The following is a 17,671-nucleotide window of genomic DNA, read 5'->3' as shown; positions in this document are numbered from 1 at the left end:
TAACACTACATGACTTCTAAATAGAGTCACAGCATGTTAAGAGCATGGCTGCTTCAAGATCCTAACAAGGTCTCTTAAAGGTCATTCATGTATTGTGAGAAGTTGCCTCCCTGCGTCTGCTTTGGAGATTTTGCTGGTATCTCTGGAGGCTGTTGTACCAACTTGGAGCTACTTGCTGAGTTGGTAACAAGCTGGTACAACAACAGGGAGATATTTTTAAGTGGAAGGGAGACAGTGTGATGCTGTCTGCTAGGATGGGTTGATAGACAACAGCTTTGGAAGAAAGAATGGCCAGTGTCAGGACATTTGCCAGGGATGCATCGCTGCTAGCTTTCTCCATAGTGCCAGTCTAGTCCTACAGAGTGTGTCCAAATGTGCTCTACCTGCTTGTACCATCTGACAAGGACTTCTTGAGACCCCACTGGACCAGCTGGAGCGCTAAAGCCAGCCTGTTGCAGAGAGAATGAAGTCAGGCTGCCAGGTCCTTGTGTGCCACAGCTAGGAAGAAGGCTGCTCAGGGCACATCTGGAGACTAATGAGTCCGACTAATTGAGGGTATCCTTGCAAATTAAAACACTTCTCACAGTTCTACCAAAATAACCATATGCTTGTCTCCCTCAAACCCAGATGGTGATCATAAATATAATTTAGTTGGTTATGAGCTTAAATCTAATAACAAATGGGAATTATCTTTCAAGTGACCCAAAGCATGACTTCAGTTTGTAATAATTAAGCTGGAAGCAACTCTATCCTTTATATGATCACTTTGCTTAAACTAGTTACTTTCTACGAAACATGACACTGAAGACCTTGTGTAACTGAGTTTGTATCAGTGTCTTCCTGAAATCAGCCTTCTCCCTGCATCAGGTGCAGGCTTATGTCCATAATGAGATCAACCCTCTCAGGCTTGGTGTCTAGATTGAGAGTTGAGTCTTCCAAGCGTTTTTCACAAATCTTGACTAAGCAGAAGCAAATTGTCATCCACTACTCCCGCAGCATGCATCTTCCCACCCTGATCCCAAACACAGCTGGCCATCCATTCCTTTATTTGGTCTTGCCATCATTTATTCGGCCCTGGTAGTAGGTGCTGAAGAAATAATTAGATTTAGATTGTTTTCCCAATGATGCAAGTATAATCATATTTCACGAATTTATCCACTCATTTAACAAAATGTTAAGCCATTCCTAAATACATATACTAAGTACTAGGAGCAAAACTCTGCTTCCTGGAGTTTATATTTTGGCAAAGATGAGTGACAACATCAGAAAAGCAGCAAAACATAGAGAATTTCAGACGATGATATGGAGATAACCAACGACACTGGATAGAAAGTAGAGGGGGTAGAATTTTAGCTGGATGTTTTGGGAAGAAGGTGAGGGAGAAAAACACAATGGTCCCTGAATGAAGATCATTACTGATGGAAGAGGAAAAGTACAGAGTTTGAAGAACGGTAGGGGAAGAAGCCCAGAGGCTCCGACCATTGGGTCTGATGGTCTGTGGGGCACGAGTCTGCTTGGCACTAGGATTGGACTTCCTGAAGAACTTTGAGTAGAAGAGTAGTTTGTTGAGACTCAATATTTTATAGATCATCCTGACTGCTATGTTGACTGCAGACTTGGAATGGAGTAAGGTCAACTATGGAATTTGTGGAGTGGGCAAGTAAGGAGGTGATGGAACTTCTGAGGAGAAATGGAACATTATTTTCAATTAGGATAGTAGTGGTAGAGGTAGTAAGAGGCAGCATAATTCTAAATTGTTTTGAGGACAGAATGAAAAGGATTGGCCAGTGCACTGGATGTGGCATAAGAGGAAGAATTCCTATGGTGAAGTTCCTGTGGAGAGAGACAGGTACAGAATACTGAGGAAACACCGGATATTTCTGATTCTGTTGCTTTTAGTTTTACTCCAGGAGTTCCCAGCAGCCTTGGGGAGGCAGAAAATGGGCAGAAGAGAAAGCAAGCTGTTGGAGAACACTAGTCGTGAGGCCTGTGAAGTAGATCAGGTAGAGAAGGCATGCATGCAGGACGGATACGTGCCCTGAGTGAATAGTGAACCAGGTCAGGTAGAGAAGGCACTCAAGTACCCATCATTGCATAGTAGGAAGAAGTAGAGAAGCTGTGAAAGGAACTTGTATTCATTGTCTGTGATGTTAAGATTTTCTAGCTCAAAAGCGGAACCGTTCTTAGGAATGATGATTGACTTTGCTGTTTGGAGGTCTTTAGACTTAGATGTTTTGACTTGCAAAGCAAAGTCACCTACAAAGGAACTGAGAAATGGAGAAAGTGATCAGAAGCCATTTTCTTCAATAAATGTAGACTCATGGTCAAGAAATGAATAGAAGAGGCGTGTCAGGTAGTTCTTGAGACACTATAATGCAATACAACTTCTCCATGGAGACGGCAGGAGCCAGAACTAGTCATGACCTAAGACAGATCTTCTGAATACAGTATCATGTTTGTTTCTGAACATAGTATCATGGTGTGGACAGTTGTGTTCTGACAATGGCAGATAGGCCAACAACCACTTGTGTGTCCACACCAGCTCCCCAAAGTAGGCCCAGCACGATGGAGTGGGCAGGTAGGTGCATGTTCACCCACCTGCTTGTTGTCCTTGTTCCCAGGACTCCCTTGGAAGAGGGGCCACTGCATGCTCCCCTGTCTCAAAAAAAAAAAAAAAAAACCCAAACCCTCTCCTGGCCAGTGCTTGACCTACAAATTGGAAGCACACATCTGGCCACTGCCTGGGTTCACTAGTCTCTCTGCCACAGAAAGGTGTCCAGCTTGGCCTGGGAGGTAGGTTTCAGAGGTCTCACTCCCACTTTCTGCTTAGTCTTGGCCTTGAGTTTGACAGGCAATGGGTGGATCATGGCCATGTCAGTAGGTTGGATGAATTTTGTCCGCCCTTCAAGCCCATCAAATCCTGTTCTTACCACATCTGTGCTTCGACAGAACTCTGTCTTTGCTCTCTTGGGCTGTCTCTGGCCCAGCACAGCATTGCAGATGAAGGGAGGGAAGGTGCCAGCCAGTTCCTCATCTAGCTCTCCTGCACAGCACTGGCCACCCAGCAAGAGCTGGTGCTCCTGCTTCGAGCCTTTGAATACCTTCTTGGAGACATTTTGAACAGGATAGTGTGCCTGCTCCATGCAGAGCTTCTTGGAGTGGCCATGTAGGGAGCTGGAGGGCCGGGCTGGGGGAGTATCCACATCAAACATAGCATTGAGGTCAATATCATCCCCAAAGGATGGTCGGAGGAGCTTGAGGTTCACCATCTCCACAGGGGCTGGACTTTCTAAAACCAGGCGGTTGACAGTCTCACTGGCCACTGGTAGCAGATTCAAGGTTTCCTGCAGCACTGTTTACTTTTTTTTCAGGCTCATGATTTCCTTGTCAGCAGTCTGTAAGTCCTTCTGAGCAGACCACAGATCTAACTTAGTCTGATCCAATTCAGAGTAGATCGTTTGCAACTTGCTTCTAGAGGAAATCAAGTCCTTCCTCGGCTTGTCAGCCAGCTCCCCCGAGGCCTACCGTGCTTTTTTTAGATTCTCATACTCTTTCTTGAGGGATACACAGTACACAGCCAGCTGCTCCACCGCCGGCTGTCCCACACCCATGTGTCGGATCACCTCCACCTTGGGCTGCTGGCTCTGAAGTAGAAGCTCAATCTGCTCCTTGGTCTTCATCTTGCTCCTGAGCCGACGGGCCTCCTCCTGTGCTTGCTTGGGCTCATCCTGCTGTTGTTCGAAGTACTTCATCTGCTTCTGGAAAGTGGACTGCAGCATCTCAGCCTTGCCTAAGGCCTTCTGAAGAGATTCCACAGTGGCATTGTATTCTTCCAGTGAGTCTCGCAGGGCGTCAATGATAGCCTGGCTGTTCTGTCTCTTTCTGAGATAGCTGGACTCTGACACTGTCCAGTTCATTCTTTTTTTTAATAAGATTTTATTATTATTGGAAAGCCGGATATACAGAGAGGAGGAGAGACAGAGAGGAAGATCTTCCATCCGATGTTTCACTCCCCAAGTGAGCCGCAACGAGCCGATGCGCGCCGATCCGATGCCGGGAACCTGGAACCTCTTCCAGGTCTCCCTTGTCGGTGCAGGGTCCCAATGCATTGGGCCGTCCTCGACTGCTTTCCCAGGCCACAAGCAGGGAGCTGGATGGGAAGTGGAGCTGCCGGGATCAGAACCGGTGCCCATATGGGATCCCGGGGCGTTCAAGGCGAGGACTTTAGCCGCTAGGCCAAGCCGCCAGGCCCTGTCCAGTTCATTCTTTAGGAATTCTGGATCCAAAATACTCTCATCCTCCTGGACAAGGTCAAAGAAGAGATTGTTGGTAATGGTTCTTTTGCCAATCTGGATTCGGCACTGTGGGCAAGTCCGACTTGGTGCTGTCTCAAACCACTGAATCAGGCAATGCAGGTGGAAGGTGTGGCCGCATTGGATGGCAGCCACATCTCGAGAGATAGTACACAATGCGTGGATGGGCATGACGGTTAGACCCCACAGGCCCCGGTAGCCAAGGAAACGGCCACCAGTGTCATCACCAGGGCTGGAGACCCGGGCCATTGTTTCCATTCCTAGAAGCAAGAACTTACCAGCATCAGTGTAGGAGTGACATAGGAAGCTCAGTGATACTTACAATTGGTTTGATCAAAAACGTTTTTCCTCCATTGATCGTTCTTCTCTCAGTAAACACTCAGATTCCCACTGTAAAGAACCCAGCTCTTAGGATAGCCTTTCTGCTCCTTAATGACTCAACCAGGAGTGAGAGATTTTCTGCACATCTATTGTGACTCCTCACTTAGCACCTATGGTTGTCCCACTGTGATGCCTTCCACCAGAAACAATTGACCCAGATTTACTGCCCCTAAGACTCTGCCTCCTCCACCCAAAATTGATTGCCTTTCACCAACTCGAACATGAATTCAAGGTAGCAATGGCAGACATATTGTTACACCTCAACTCCATTTCACACTGGTTAGGTAACCTTAAGGTGATCACCTGCCCCCCGTCCTTTGCATCTTCTCATTTACATGAACAGGGATGTTCATAATGCATTCCACTGATTATGCAAGCATTAGAATTAACATACACAAAATTCTTGTTAATAGCATGTCATAATGAATAACAGGATATCATGGGTCTTTATTGTCTAACTCGCCATTGTCTTTGTCTCTTCATCCCATATAACAACCTGAAAATCTAAGTGGGTTTCTGAACCAAGGTTCTGTTTCATGCAGCTGCCTGTGTTGACCCTAAGTCTGACTGCGGAAGGACTGGTGTGACATCATGGGAAATCATTCTACAAAGTAGAGTCTGATTGCTCCCAAGCTCAGGAGCATTTAGCTAGCATTCCTTGGTCTACCACTTGTCCGGCTTTGTGCTAGTCCCTTGTACAAGTCACAGAATCTGACTCCCACCTCTTAGGCAATGGGCAAGATAGGAAAGCAAATACATTGTAATAATGTCTGGGTGGAGTAGGAGTAGAAATTTTATTAGTTAGAGCCAAGGAATCTCCTGGTGTCCTATTATTACAAGCATCTCTGAATTCACTTGGAATTGTGACAGGAAATCAGATTGTCATGCCTTTGAGCCAACAGAGGGTAAGGTAGTCTGAACCATTGGCTTCAGAACCAGTAGACATAGTATTTCTATCACCAATGAATGAAACACAGCTCATTGCTCACCAGATCCTAGCTGCCTGCTGGAGGGAATGAAAATACATCTCTCGGGCCCGGCGGCGTGGCCTAGCGGCTAAAGTCCTCGCTTTGAAAGCCCCGGGATCCCATATGGGCGCCGGTTCTAATCCCGGCAGCTCCGCTTCCCATCCAGCTCCCTGCTTGTGGCCTGGGAAGGCAGTTGAGGACGGCCCAATGCATTGGGACCCTGCACCCGCGTGGGAGACCCGGAAGAGGTTCCAGGTTCCAGGCTTCGGATCGGCACGCATCGGCCCGTTGCGGCTCACTTGGGGAGTGAATCATTGGACGGAAGATCTTCCTCTCTGTCTCTCCTCTGTATATATCTGGCTGTAATAAAATGAATAAATCTTTAAAAAAAAAAAAAAAGAAAATAGATCTCTCGGACAGATTTTTTTAAAGTTAATTTATTATTCTGTGATACAGTTCCATAGGCTCTGGTAATTCCCTCTCCCTTTATCCCTTCCCAAATCCCTGTCCCCCACCACCAATTTTCCCCATGTCATTTCAATAGTTTGTTCCTTCACAATCAGTCTTTCTCGATCATTCTGCTATTTAAGTATATCCTGACATTGTAAGTGTGAACAATGCAGAGAATCTAACATCCAATCGTCAAGATACATTCAACAGTTTCAGTGGGAGTCCATCTTTGATTTGGAAGCAGAGATGCATACTGCATTGTATCTTCATATATGTTTGTGTTAGTCTCTACTATAACCTCCCCCCCAAATGAAAAGCCATAAAACACAATCAACAACAGAGAAAAAAATAGAAAATTTACAACATGAATTTAATTAACATGCTATTGGATGACTTATATATTGCTGAACAAATGAAAACAAAGTCAAGACAGATTTAAAGAGAAAATGTTTAATGATAAAATCCTATGTGCGCTATAGGAAAAATTGCTAAGATCATACAAAAATCATTGCCACTTTGCCAAAAACGTTTTGACATAAATGCTTTTTTACACCAGAATAAATTTAAATAGCTATTTTAATTTTGAACACATTTCTTCAGTTATCTACTTACTTACTTGAAATACAGAGACTGAGAGAGGAAGATCAATGGAGAGAGAGAGAGATCTTTCATTCACTACTTGACTCCTCAAAATGGCTGCACTGTTTGGGGTTGGGTCAGCCAGGAGCTCCAAGTGGGCTTTGCTTGTGTGTGAAAGGGACCCAAGGACTTGAGCCATCGTTTGCTGCCTCTCAGTTTGTGCATTAGCAGGGAGCTGCATCAGAAGCGGAGGCCGGACTCAGTCCTAGCCACTTTGATGAGGATTACAAGCATCCCATGTTAGACCACGACGTCCACTTTTTCTGCAACCTTCTTGAAGTAACCTCATGTATGTTTTGCCTGTTTGCCTTTCTTTCCTCCTAAGAAATAGCTGACAAAATCTACAACCTCTTCAATGGCTACACAAGTGGGAAGGAGCAGCAGACGGCCTACAACACCCTTCTGGACCTGGGATCCCCCACCTTACACCGAGTTCTCTACCACTATAATCAGCACTATGAAAGCTTTGGGGAATTCACCTGGCGATGTGAGGATGAGCTAGGCCCCAGGTAATCAGTGAAGCATATCGTCTCATTTAAAGCTCCTTTGAAATTCCATGTTTCTGACACTGTAATACCGCATTTGTAAAGTTGCACCAATTTCTGGTTGAGCATAGATGCTTAAAGTGAGTGATTCCACAACTTTTAGAGGGTTCAGATCACTTTTGGGTAGCTTTATTTAAGTGACCATGAGTGCATTTCTAAACTCTTAAAATAAAACGTATTTCTTAACCTGTTTTACCTCCATCCTGCTTTATCATATTGACATGTTCTAAACGCTAAAGTTATAGGAACCAAAAGCTTGGTCTTGTGAGAGAAAATGGTATTTTGGTGAAGAGGTTATCCAAAAATGTTTCATATGGACTTTACAATTGCTGTGAAAATTCTACAGACTAATTTCAAGTTAAATTTCACAGTCTTTGGAAAGGCAACATGTGAGTATCTAAATACTCAGCTTAAGGAATGTCTGGGCCAAAGCTACAAAGCATATATTGACCAGCTCCTGACCCCACGGTCCACTGCTTCCCAAAACTCAGTGCTCACCAATTTGAGGTTCTTGGGCCAAAATAGAGATCTTTGAAACTTAAGAAGTAAGGGATGATAGCTCCTTTTCTCCCCCACACACTTAGAGAATAGACTTTCTTAAAAATACTGACATCAGACCCAGTGCAATGGCCTAGTGGCTTAAGTCCTCGCCTTGAAAGCCCGGGATCCCATATGGGCGCCAGTTCTAATCCCTGCTGCCCTGCTTCCCATCCAGCTCCCTGCTTGTGCCCTGGGAAAACAGTCAAGAACAGCCCAAAGCCTTGGGAACCCGCGCCCATGTAGGAGACCCGGAAGAATCTCCTGGCTCCTGGTTTTGAATCAGCTCAACTCCAGCTGCTGTGGCTGCTTGGGGAGTAAATAATCAGACAAAGATCTTCCTCTCTGTCTCTCCTCCTCTCTGTATATCTGATTTTGCAATAAAAACAAATACATCTTTACAAAAATATTGACATCATAATAAAGCTAATTTTATGATTTTTGCTTTTTGAGAGAGGCCAGGCCAAAGCCAGAGCCCAGAACTCAGTCTGGATCTTCCTGTGGGGGAGAGCCACCCAGGTACAAGGACTGTTGCATGCTGACTCTCAGGGTTGACCTTATCAGGAAGCCGGATTGGTGAGTAGGGCCAGCATTCAAGGCAGGTGCTCTGAGATACAATGCAACTCTTCCAGGAGGCATCTGCATTGCTGTACTGAATGTCAGCCACAAAGAGAATCTTCAAACAAAATGTTGGCACTTGTTGTTCCCCAATTATTTAGAGGCTCATGAAGAGAGTATACAAGGAGAAAAAGTATGAAAGCAAAGAAAAGCAATGGCACAGAATCTTCTGGCTTGAGAGAATCAAGGTGTTCCAGCCAGCAGTGTCATCCTAAAGTCACGCCATCCATGTCACATCCGACCCACTTGGGTGAAGACAACCTCAGTGAACTCGCTGTTCTCTGAGATGATGCCAGACTTCCCAGAAGGACCGAAGTGCGGAGCACTTTCCCTCTGCTGTGTTACTTTCAAAGGATGAAAGAGAGCTTATCTTCCTGAAGGAAAACACTTTTGATTTTGTGTGTAAAGGCGGGCAGGATCTTTCTGCACTCAAAAAAATTATTTCCTGATGTTTGTAAAGCATTTGGGTCCTTAACTAAACCAATACCAGTATTGTAGATCAAAAGAAATTATGTAAGGGACATGTAATTTGACTTTCTCCGTTTTGGTGTAAAATAGATGTACGTTAAGAAATGCCCCTTTCCTACATAGCTTAATCTTACTGTTACATCTGTTAGGGCTTCTGTCCGTCCCTCCGCTTCTCTGCACTCCCTCGCTGTCTCTCTGTTCCTTTCTATTCCCTGTTATGTGTTTTCTTCCTTCTCTGTTTGCTTCTGACACTTCTGACACAGTGTGCCTATACAGTTCTTTCTTAGTGAACTGACATGCTACCATTAAAATAGCATTGAATAAAATCATGTATATCATTCTGATTTCTAAGGGTATTTGGACTCCTTTCAAGTTTCTCTTTTGTGACTCAAGAGTAAAATTGGTTAATTAAGAAAGTGAGTGAGGGGGCAAGGGAGGGGAAGAATTACGAATCTTTCTGTGAAGTAAAGCCCAGTGTTGACTCTACAATTCTCTCCGCAAGCCCTCCTCCCAGGGGCCCTTTGCTGTGCAATACTGGCCTCTCACAGCTGTGTAGAAGAAGACAGCATGTAGATTCATGAGCTTGGGAAAAATAAAATCTTGTACTTTGTGTCCTGGATCTCAGAGAGAACCACAGGAAAGAAAAAGGCCCCTGCCTTGAGCAACATCAGTCCAGTTTGGAGTGAGCTGCGCGAGTCAATGGAAAAGGATTTGTGGGTTTGTATTTCCAGTGAGCAAACTGAAAGGATTCCCTGGGTTCGATTAAACCCACTTTCATTGGAACTGGTGGACGCCTCCACATTGAGTTGACGGTTGAAAAGAACATTAGTTTTACTGTTGCTAAGAAGGACAACCACAGACTTTGAGATGGTCAAGGGCAGACCCACATTAATTTTTATTTTTTTGAGTGAGCAATGAAGACAGCAACAAAGACTCTAAGGGTTATTTAAATTCTCCCTTTTGGGAGGATGCCCAGTATGTGTTTCTCCATTTCTTGAAGACAACACCAAGGACCCTTGCCCCCTTCTTTACCCTCACTTCCCCCTCCCCAAGAATTCATCAACAACTACTGGCAAGGGCTGAGGGGAGGGGCCACCAAGGCTCTTTTTGGTGACAGCTTTTGGAAAACCTGCTTGGCGAGCTGCACAGGCCGGTAGGGAAAGTACAGACTATCAGTCTGAGATGCTATTTAGTCGGCAGGCAGAGTGTTTGTTTGATTTCCCATGACCCACCATTGAGGCTGGAATAAATGCGACTGACCCTCCAGTGACCTCACACCACCCCCAGCCTTGGCTTTGCTGGGAAGCTCTATACCTTTGCCCCAACATCAGCTCCACCCTTCTCTTAGCATGCCCTCCTAGGAATGCAGTGAGGTCACCTCTGAGTGATGCACTGTGCCAGGACAGAGGAAAGGAATGAAATGGATGTGGTTATTGTTCTTTGAAAGCTTACTCAAAATGGAGGGCAGAAAATTCCAGCTACTGGAAGGGACTGTTGATTAAACTAGATAAAGATGTTTCTTCTCAAAAGAATTTATCCTGAATGTCAACACATTGTACAAGGAGTGGTGTTCATTGAATTTTCCAGAACAGAATTTTGTAGCCTCACATGAGCTTGTGGGTCTCTGGCTGGTTAGGTCTTTGATGAACAAGAATACCAGTGGAATAAGGGGATCCTACTCCTTCAGAGTCAAAACCTTCAAGGTCTGGGACTTGGGAACTGTTAGATGATCCGGCCTCTGACAACAGACATGGGAGCCAGGATGAAAGGTCGTGGTAAGATGATGGAGACACCTCACTCCCTCCAACCGCAGTCCAGAAGCTCCACACTCCATGGTCAGGAATCACAACTCCTTTCCAGTCTGTACGAACTTGGTGCAACCTTGTTCTCCCTCTTCTTCCTCTCAATGATCTTCAACTGCTCAGACACCCTGTCATCTCTTCCTTTTTCCACTTTTACAGAAAAGGGGGCTGAATTGCAATGACAATGGCCTGCTGACTTCCTGAGAGGGGCAGGGAGTGCAGCAGGAGTTCACCTGAGGTTAATCAGATGATGTGTGCAACTCAGAATCCTCCTCTCCTGAAGAGTGACTCTGTGTCAAAGGGAATTGAGGTCGCCCTTGTCCTCGCGCTCATTACACTACAATTACCTCAATATGGGCCTAGTTGGTCACATGGGAGATCCCCTTCAGTGCAATATACTAGCTGCTTTTACCAATTCGGAAATAGCTTTGAAAAGAGAAATATCCAGCCAAGCACATTATTTGTCATTTAGAGATGATGAATTACTGGCTTTAAAGAAAATTGATTTGTCTTTCAAGACTGCCAACTCTATGATTTTAAAAGGTCTACATTTTCACTAGAACACTGGTGATTTTTTTCTTCTTTCTTTGTCCTTCCTGCATTTTCTCTCTCTGTTTCTTGTTGGGTCCTAGCTCACATTACAGAGCCATGCCATTCACCTGTACACTCATTCATTTGACAAAGATATTTGTGGGGCATCCACTATTCTAAGTACTGGAGGTATACTCAGCAAAACAGAGCTTTGTCCTTGAGAAGCTTGGTGTCTCACACTAGCAGGGCTCTTTGCCCTTCCTAGCCTCCATTTCTTTCTAACACAAGTCTCTTGCCTGCTTGATCCCTAGGAAAGCCGGCCTCATCCTTTCCCAGCTTGGGGATCTCAGCAGCTGGTGCAATGGACTCCTGCAGGAACCCCGAATCAGCTTGCGTCGCAGCTCTCTCAAGTACCTGGGTTGCCGCTACAGCGAGATCAAGCCCTATGGACTTGACTGGTCTGAGCTCAGCCGTGACCTCAGGAAGACCTGTGAAGAGCAGACCCTCAGCATCCCCTACAATGACTATGGGGACAGCAAAGACATTTAGCTGGCAGCATGCAACCGGGGAGTGGCTGCCAAAAGGAAGGAGGAGAAAGGAAGTGGGACAGCTGATTTAGTCCTTGGATTTTTAGTATTTTTTAATGGAACATTAAAGTCTCCATGAGCAACACCCTACTGAGGGAGACTGCTCCTGGCTCCCTACCAAACTTCTTCAGTTTGATGTTCTTCATCTGCATGGTAGACACCTGCCAGTGTTTGTTCTTTAGAGGGTGATTTTGAGGCTTATTTGGGCAGAATCATTTGTTGTACTCATTTTTTTGGTTGTTCTCCAAGAGGGTCATCAGCAAAATGCTTAAGGGGCTTTGTCTTGCTTCCCAAGGAAGGTCTACTAGGTTGAGGTGCCCATGCCTCAGTTTCCCAGTCCATTGTAGTTGGGGCAGAAGTGAGGACAGCAGGTTATAAATCCTGACTCAGGCCCCACCCTCCGGCAGTCCTCAGGAGGCATTGCTCAGGGAGCCCACACCTTGCTCACAAAGTTAGTAAGCAAACGAGGGAAGGTAGTGGCTGTCTGTGCTTCCTGGGGTTTTTGTCGTTTTTCTCCCAGACCATCCTGATGCTTTCCCAGCTCAAGGGCAAGTCCAGCTTCTGTTAAAGGCCTCAGGGCGCCTCCTGGGAATGTGGTAGGCCCTCCCGTTTTAAGCCAGGCCTGGAATTCAGTCTTCCTCTGACAGAGCTCTGCCATCTCATCTGGATAACACTTTTGGAGATTCACCGAACTGCCACATTGCAAAATTTCTTGGAACAGGATAGGTTTGAGGGGCAACAAAATGCTCCTGGCAAATTCACCTTCGGAGAAGTCTACCTAGAAACTGACCATTCAGATTCTAGAAAAGAGAGGGAATTTGTTGTTTTACCAAACTCCCACTTCTCTTGGAGCCCAAGGATTCTCTGGAGCATCTGGATTCTTTTCAGCCCTTGTACGTCTTCCCCTGCACAGATGGCTTGGTGGATGTGTGGTCTGGCCCAGGAGAAGTTGAAACTTCCAAATTCATTTTTAGTGAACTATAGCTGCTATGGATGACACCACACACACCCACACACAACTGGCCCTTCGACTCTTGTTACTTCTTACTTTGCTTAATTGTGTTGCCAGTTTGCAAATTATTTCTCTGAAGAACATCCCCAGGAGGATGCCACCCTTGTCCCAGCCTGCTGAGTTGGTGGATGTAGGCTTCTCCACCCTACTGCCCTGGTGTTGCTGTGGGTGCCAGTCTCAGCCGAGCTGTCAGGAAGCTGAACCTTTCAGACAGCCTTGCAGGGCTATGTGAACCGTAAAGGCTTTAGCTGCTCACACCAGCCCAGCAGGCCTGAGCACATATTTCATCCACATTGCCTTGTGTGAGAGAGGCCAGGATGGAGGGGCAGGGTCTCGAAGGGAAGCCTGAGCTCTAATGCACTTTCCATAATAGAAATAGTAGCAGGTGAGATTAACGGGGTGTTTACAGAGTCTTATGCACTGCCATAAGCACTTCACGGAGTCCTCCCAACATCCCCTGGGAAAAGTGCTATTGTCTCTTTCTGAGGAAATGGATGTAGACAGGTATGTTGCTGCCTCGATTCTCTGCTGGTGCTCTATGGCTGTGCTGGATGGAGCACAGGATTGTAACCAGCCTGAGATCCTCAGCATTGTTTTCAGGATTTGCAGCATGCAGTTTCCTGAGCATTCAGTTCCACAGGTGCTTGTGCAGACAGCTTGACAATTTCTGCAGCGTCCACAGCTCAGGGGTGCAGCATAAATGTGAGGGTTAGTGTGCTTCTAACCCTTGTGGGTGTCACACCCATGGGGCTTCCCGTTCACAGCCTCCCAGTAGGTGACAGGCGTAATGCCTGTGACAACGCTGAAGGTGCCGGTTCATCCCACTCCCTCTCTGCTTCTTTCTAAAGAAGCTAAGATTTATGTGACACTCCATGCCTATCCCAACGATTCCCGGAGCAAAGGCTGCCAGAAGACTGGGGCTTCTGCCCGTGGTCAGTACAGGACCTCAGACGAAGGGCTTCGAGGGCACCATTGCCAGAGAGGCCAAGAGGTCACAAGACGGTGCAGTGGGGTCTACAACATCTTATTGCCTGTGTTGCCCTCCCTTTACTCAAGCCGCTGAGATGGAGGTTGGGGAGGCTGCCAATGCTTTCCTGCCCCAGTGTGGGGCCAAGAGGGAAGGATGTGTCAGGGTCACATGCTGATCACCCTTGTATTTTAGGCTGTCTTCCTTGCTCCCCTACCCTTTAGCTGTACCTTTCACGGCTCTTCTAGGACCCTTCCTCCTCTACTCCGTGCCTCTCTACAGGTCTCTTCCTCTTTGGTTGCCCTCCATGTTTCTCTCTCTCTCTCTCTCTCTCTCTCTCTCTCTCTCTCTCTCTCTCTCCAAGCACACCACACACACGCACATGCTCATATACACACATACACACTCACACTTTTCCTGTGGCTTCATCCCACTGACTTTCAGGTGAAAGATCCCATTATGAATGATACTGTGGACAGTCATAGGACAGTACAGGAAAGGCGAGAATTTTTGTTTCTGGGAAGATACAGTGCCCAAAGCTGGCCTCCTTTCTAGCTAGAAAGGAGGATGGTACTGGACCAGTATTAATCCTCAGACTTTTGTGCTGCCAAACAAGTTCTCAAGGGGGTTCCTTTCATTCATCTACACTGTCCCCATGGTGTGGACCCTTGAGATCTCTGGTGTTTCCTCTTGGATGTCCATGAACTTCAGTAGTAGCATTAGACCTTTAACTGAGTGTGCATCGTTTTCCATGAAGTTTGATAAGTTCATTTTCAGTTAACTCTCACTTCCTGATATTCGAATGTTCTATTAAAAAACTGCGTGTCATGAAACAAAAACCTGCTATATTATTATAGAAGGAAGAAAAATATAATGTGGCCATCTTCAGGTATAACAGTGTTGTTTCAAAGAATTATTGTGTGATTATTACAAATGAAATAAGCAACTAAATAATAAACAAAGGCATTAGTACATGTTGCCTTGTGGATGTGGCTTGTGTGATTCAACACTGAACAATCTGCTTGTGTCCACTGGGAAGTGCTACTGTGAAGTGTAGGCCTGTGGCCATCATCCTGCTAGAGGGAAGACTCTTCTGTTAAAGCTAGTTATAAACGTATTGGTACGAAGAAATAAGCTTCAGCTTCTCTCTACCACTTTCTGCAAAAAAAAAATAAGTGAAACGTGTACTTGCTAGATTCCAGACAGCACGTTTAGTGAAGGACATGTGCTTATTCCGTGGCCTGGAGTTTGATTTTTTTTTCACATGGAACGTTAGACTGAACTCCCCTCACAAGAGTGAGGAAGGCTATGACAAAGGAATGCAAGGGGTGATGGAAGTTTTATCTTCCAGACATGGAGGAGAAACATTGCCAAAGGTCCTCACAGACAGATGTCTGTATCGTGTTCATTCTGTAGAGGCTCTTGAGATAGACCGGCTGGTACACAGTAATGACTCTGTTTCTCTCTACAATGTAACTTCAGATGTAATCTTGACTGCTGTCAAAATGTGATTCCCTTTATATTCTTCAATAATCAGATGGCAAGTGTCCGGGTTTAATAGGTCCTCTTCCAAAGTTGCGATCAGCCTCCAACTTCCTGCCCAGAGGGACAATGAAAAGAAGGTGAAGATTGTGGTGATTCTGAAACACGGTGCGAATTCTTGGACACCTGTCCTCACCCCTCCGCCCTGCCGTGCGCGTGCGCAAGCGCACACACATACACACATACACACACTTTCCTCTTTAACATCTGTCCTCCTGCCTCACTCCTGGAACCTGAGCAGCCCTGTTACTCTCTTCAGTCATTACTTGATGATGGCTGTGATACTGCCTCGAGGCCGAGGCACAGAAGGCATCAAGGCTTTCACTTTCCTGCTGTTAGTGCTACCAGACAGCGTGTGAGGCGAGGCCCATCATGCTGGCAGGCGCACGTGTCCACACTCTGACCCCCCTCAGCTTTCATCTGAGACAAGAAACACCTGAGGGAAGCTGTCGTGGACAGTTGTGAGCGGTTCCTCTAACAGTTGAATACCACCAAGGGATGTCTATCAGTGCTAAGCCTAACATTCCTTGAATTCATGATTCCCCAAATTATGCAACAGGATAGTTGCTGGTTTTTAAACCACTGAGAGGGTCTTCTAAGTAAAGGAAATCCGGGGACCCATGTATTTGTGCCAATCTTGTAGTGACAAAGCCCTAGGTGAGCCTTAACCTATTCATGAGTTAGCCGTTAGAAAGGAGAGGATATCAAATGCAGGCTGAGATTCACACACAGTGTACCCATTTCATCAACCGGGCAAGTTTTAGCTCCACCAAATGATAGCAAAAACGATGGTGAGCTGCTGCAGCCCAGTACTGCTGAAAGCCTGAGCCACAGAGCCCGAACAGAAACACTTCAAGCAGGAGCCTTGTTCCCTGGGCCAGGGAAGGAAAAGAAAGAGATCTGATTGTTGGAAGGCATGGGTTTTTTTCAATTGCTTTATCTGTCCTATTTTGCATTCAGAACTTCTTGAATGTGACTGTGCATTCCCTGCCTCTAATAGGTGCCGGGCACTTGTGCTAAATACTTTAGTTGCATAATATTCCACAATCTTTATTGCCTTGTGAAATGAATGCCCTGCATGAAAGAAAACGCGGTGTCTCAAAGCCTGTACATCACTTACCCAGACACCTGGAAAGACTGGAAAGGGCTTGTTGACTCTAACCATTACACCAGTCCATCTCTACTTGCTACAAGGTTGTTTCATTTTTAGATTCCTGTAAAGGGAAAAATTCTCCTACTGAAATTTTTGCAAATAATTTCCCTGTTGCCCTACATCAGGCAAAAAGAGAGAGAGAGAGAGAGAGAGAGAGAGAGAGAAAGAGAGAGAGAGAGAGAGGAATATGGTTGGTTCAGTGTAAAACTAGTACTTCCATTAGGAAAACAACTTGGGCTGGGTAGCCTATTTTCACAAGCTTAGTGTGTTCTTACTTTTTATTTGGATTGGCTTCGGTAAGTGGTTGGTTTGTTGCAGGATCACGAAATCGGGCCCTTAGCTCGGGTTTTCCAACATCTCCCTGTAATGTGCTTTAATGGTTCTTCTGGGTCTCATCTTGGAGTTCCGCATGCATCCATGATAACACTTCAGAACAGCATGACTGGGTATATGGACCAAGAAATCAACCCTAGTGTTGAATAGCAGCAGTCTCCTGAATCCTGCCCCTTCTAGTGACTCATCTTCTATTGTCATTTTAAATGAAATCAGTTGGTGAAAAGTTTAGTTTCAAATGAAATTCTAATAATATATAGAAATAAATAACAATTTCTCTTGGCACATGTGAGGAGTCCAATATTTGGCTCATGTCTGCACTATTCCAAAGAGAGGGGGAAAATAAATAAACAACTTTGTTCTGGTACTTTGCAGTGTGCTCTGTAATTGAGTTTATTCCCTTAGAGATGGACAGGTTTGGACATTATGTTTCTTCACCCAAACTGTCTTTTGTTAGATCTATCCTATGCCTGCTTGCATGGGGTATGAATTAGTGTAATTGATTCCTTACCTTGCCCAGTAGGTGGACCTCAGCCATATTCTGGGCTTAATAAGTAGAAGCAACTTCCTTTGTTTCAAATGAGTCAAATGTCCAATGACCCCAAGGCTATTATTGTGCAATGAGTCAGACAATGTTCTCTAACCTACCCATTTAGAGATGAAAACACCTCAAACCATGTCCCGTTGAAATTGTAGGGTTTAACTACTCATGGGTAAGCCTAAGTTTGGACCAATACACATGTCACTTTGTCCTAATGCCCAACAATATTCTTATGGTAGCACATGTGCAATTCACAAGCAATACTTCGTTCTCAGATCCATTTC

At 45.5% G+C, this 17,671-nt stretch overlaps 2 protein-coding genes across 2 annotated transcripts in view; one reads left to right on the top strand and one right to left on the bottom strand.

Annotated features, from left to right (window-relative positions):
* Window positions 1-12,277, top strand: part of ASTN1 (astrotactin 1) — a 303,431-nt gene extending 291,154 nt beyond the window's left edge. Inside the window, exons 22-23 of the mRNA XM_004596275.2 lie at window positions 7,077-7,260; window positions 11,564-12,277. Coding sequence (XP_004596332.2) covers window positions 7,077-7,260; window positions 11,564-11,801 — 422 coding nt within the window. The 3' untranslated portion in view covers window positions 11,802-12,277. The remainder of the gene's footprint in view (window positions 1-7,076; window positions 7,261-11,563) is intronic.
* LOC105942400 (E3 ubiquitin-protein ligase TRAIP-like) lies at window positions 2,680-5,046 on the bottom strand. The gene is given in 2 exon segments (XM_058660703.1): window positions 2,680-3,896; window positions 4,233-5,046. Coding segments are annotated over 2 exon segments (1,485 nt in total). The 5' UTR covers window positions 4,572-5,046; the 3' UTR covers window positions 2,680-2,750.
* Window positions 12,278-17,671: the final 5,394 nt, after the last annotated feature.

The sequence above is a fragment of the Ochotona princeps genome, chromosome 2 (assembly GCF_030435755.1).
Source record: "Ochotona princeps isolate mOchPri1 chromosome 2, mOchPri1.hap1, whole genome shotgun sequence".
NCBI lineage: Eukaryota > Metazoa > Chordata > Mammalia > Lagomorpha > Ochotonidae > Ochotona > Ochotona princeps.
The sequence above is the reverse complement of the archived record's forward strand: the minus strand, read 5'-3'. Positions and strand labels throughout refer to the sequence as shown.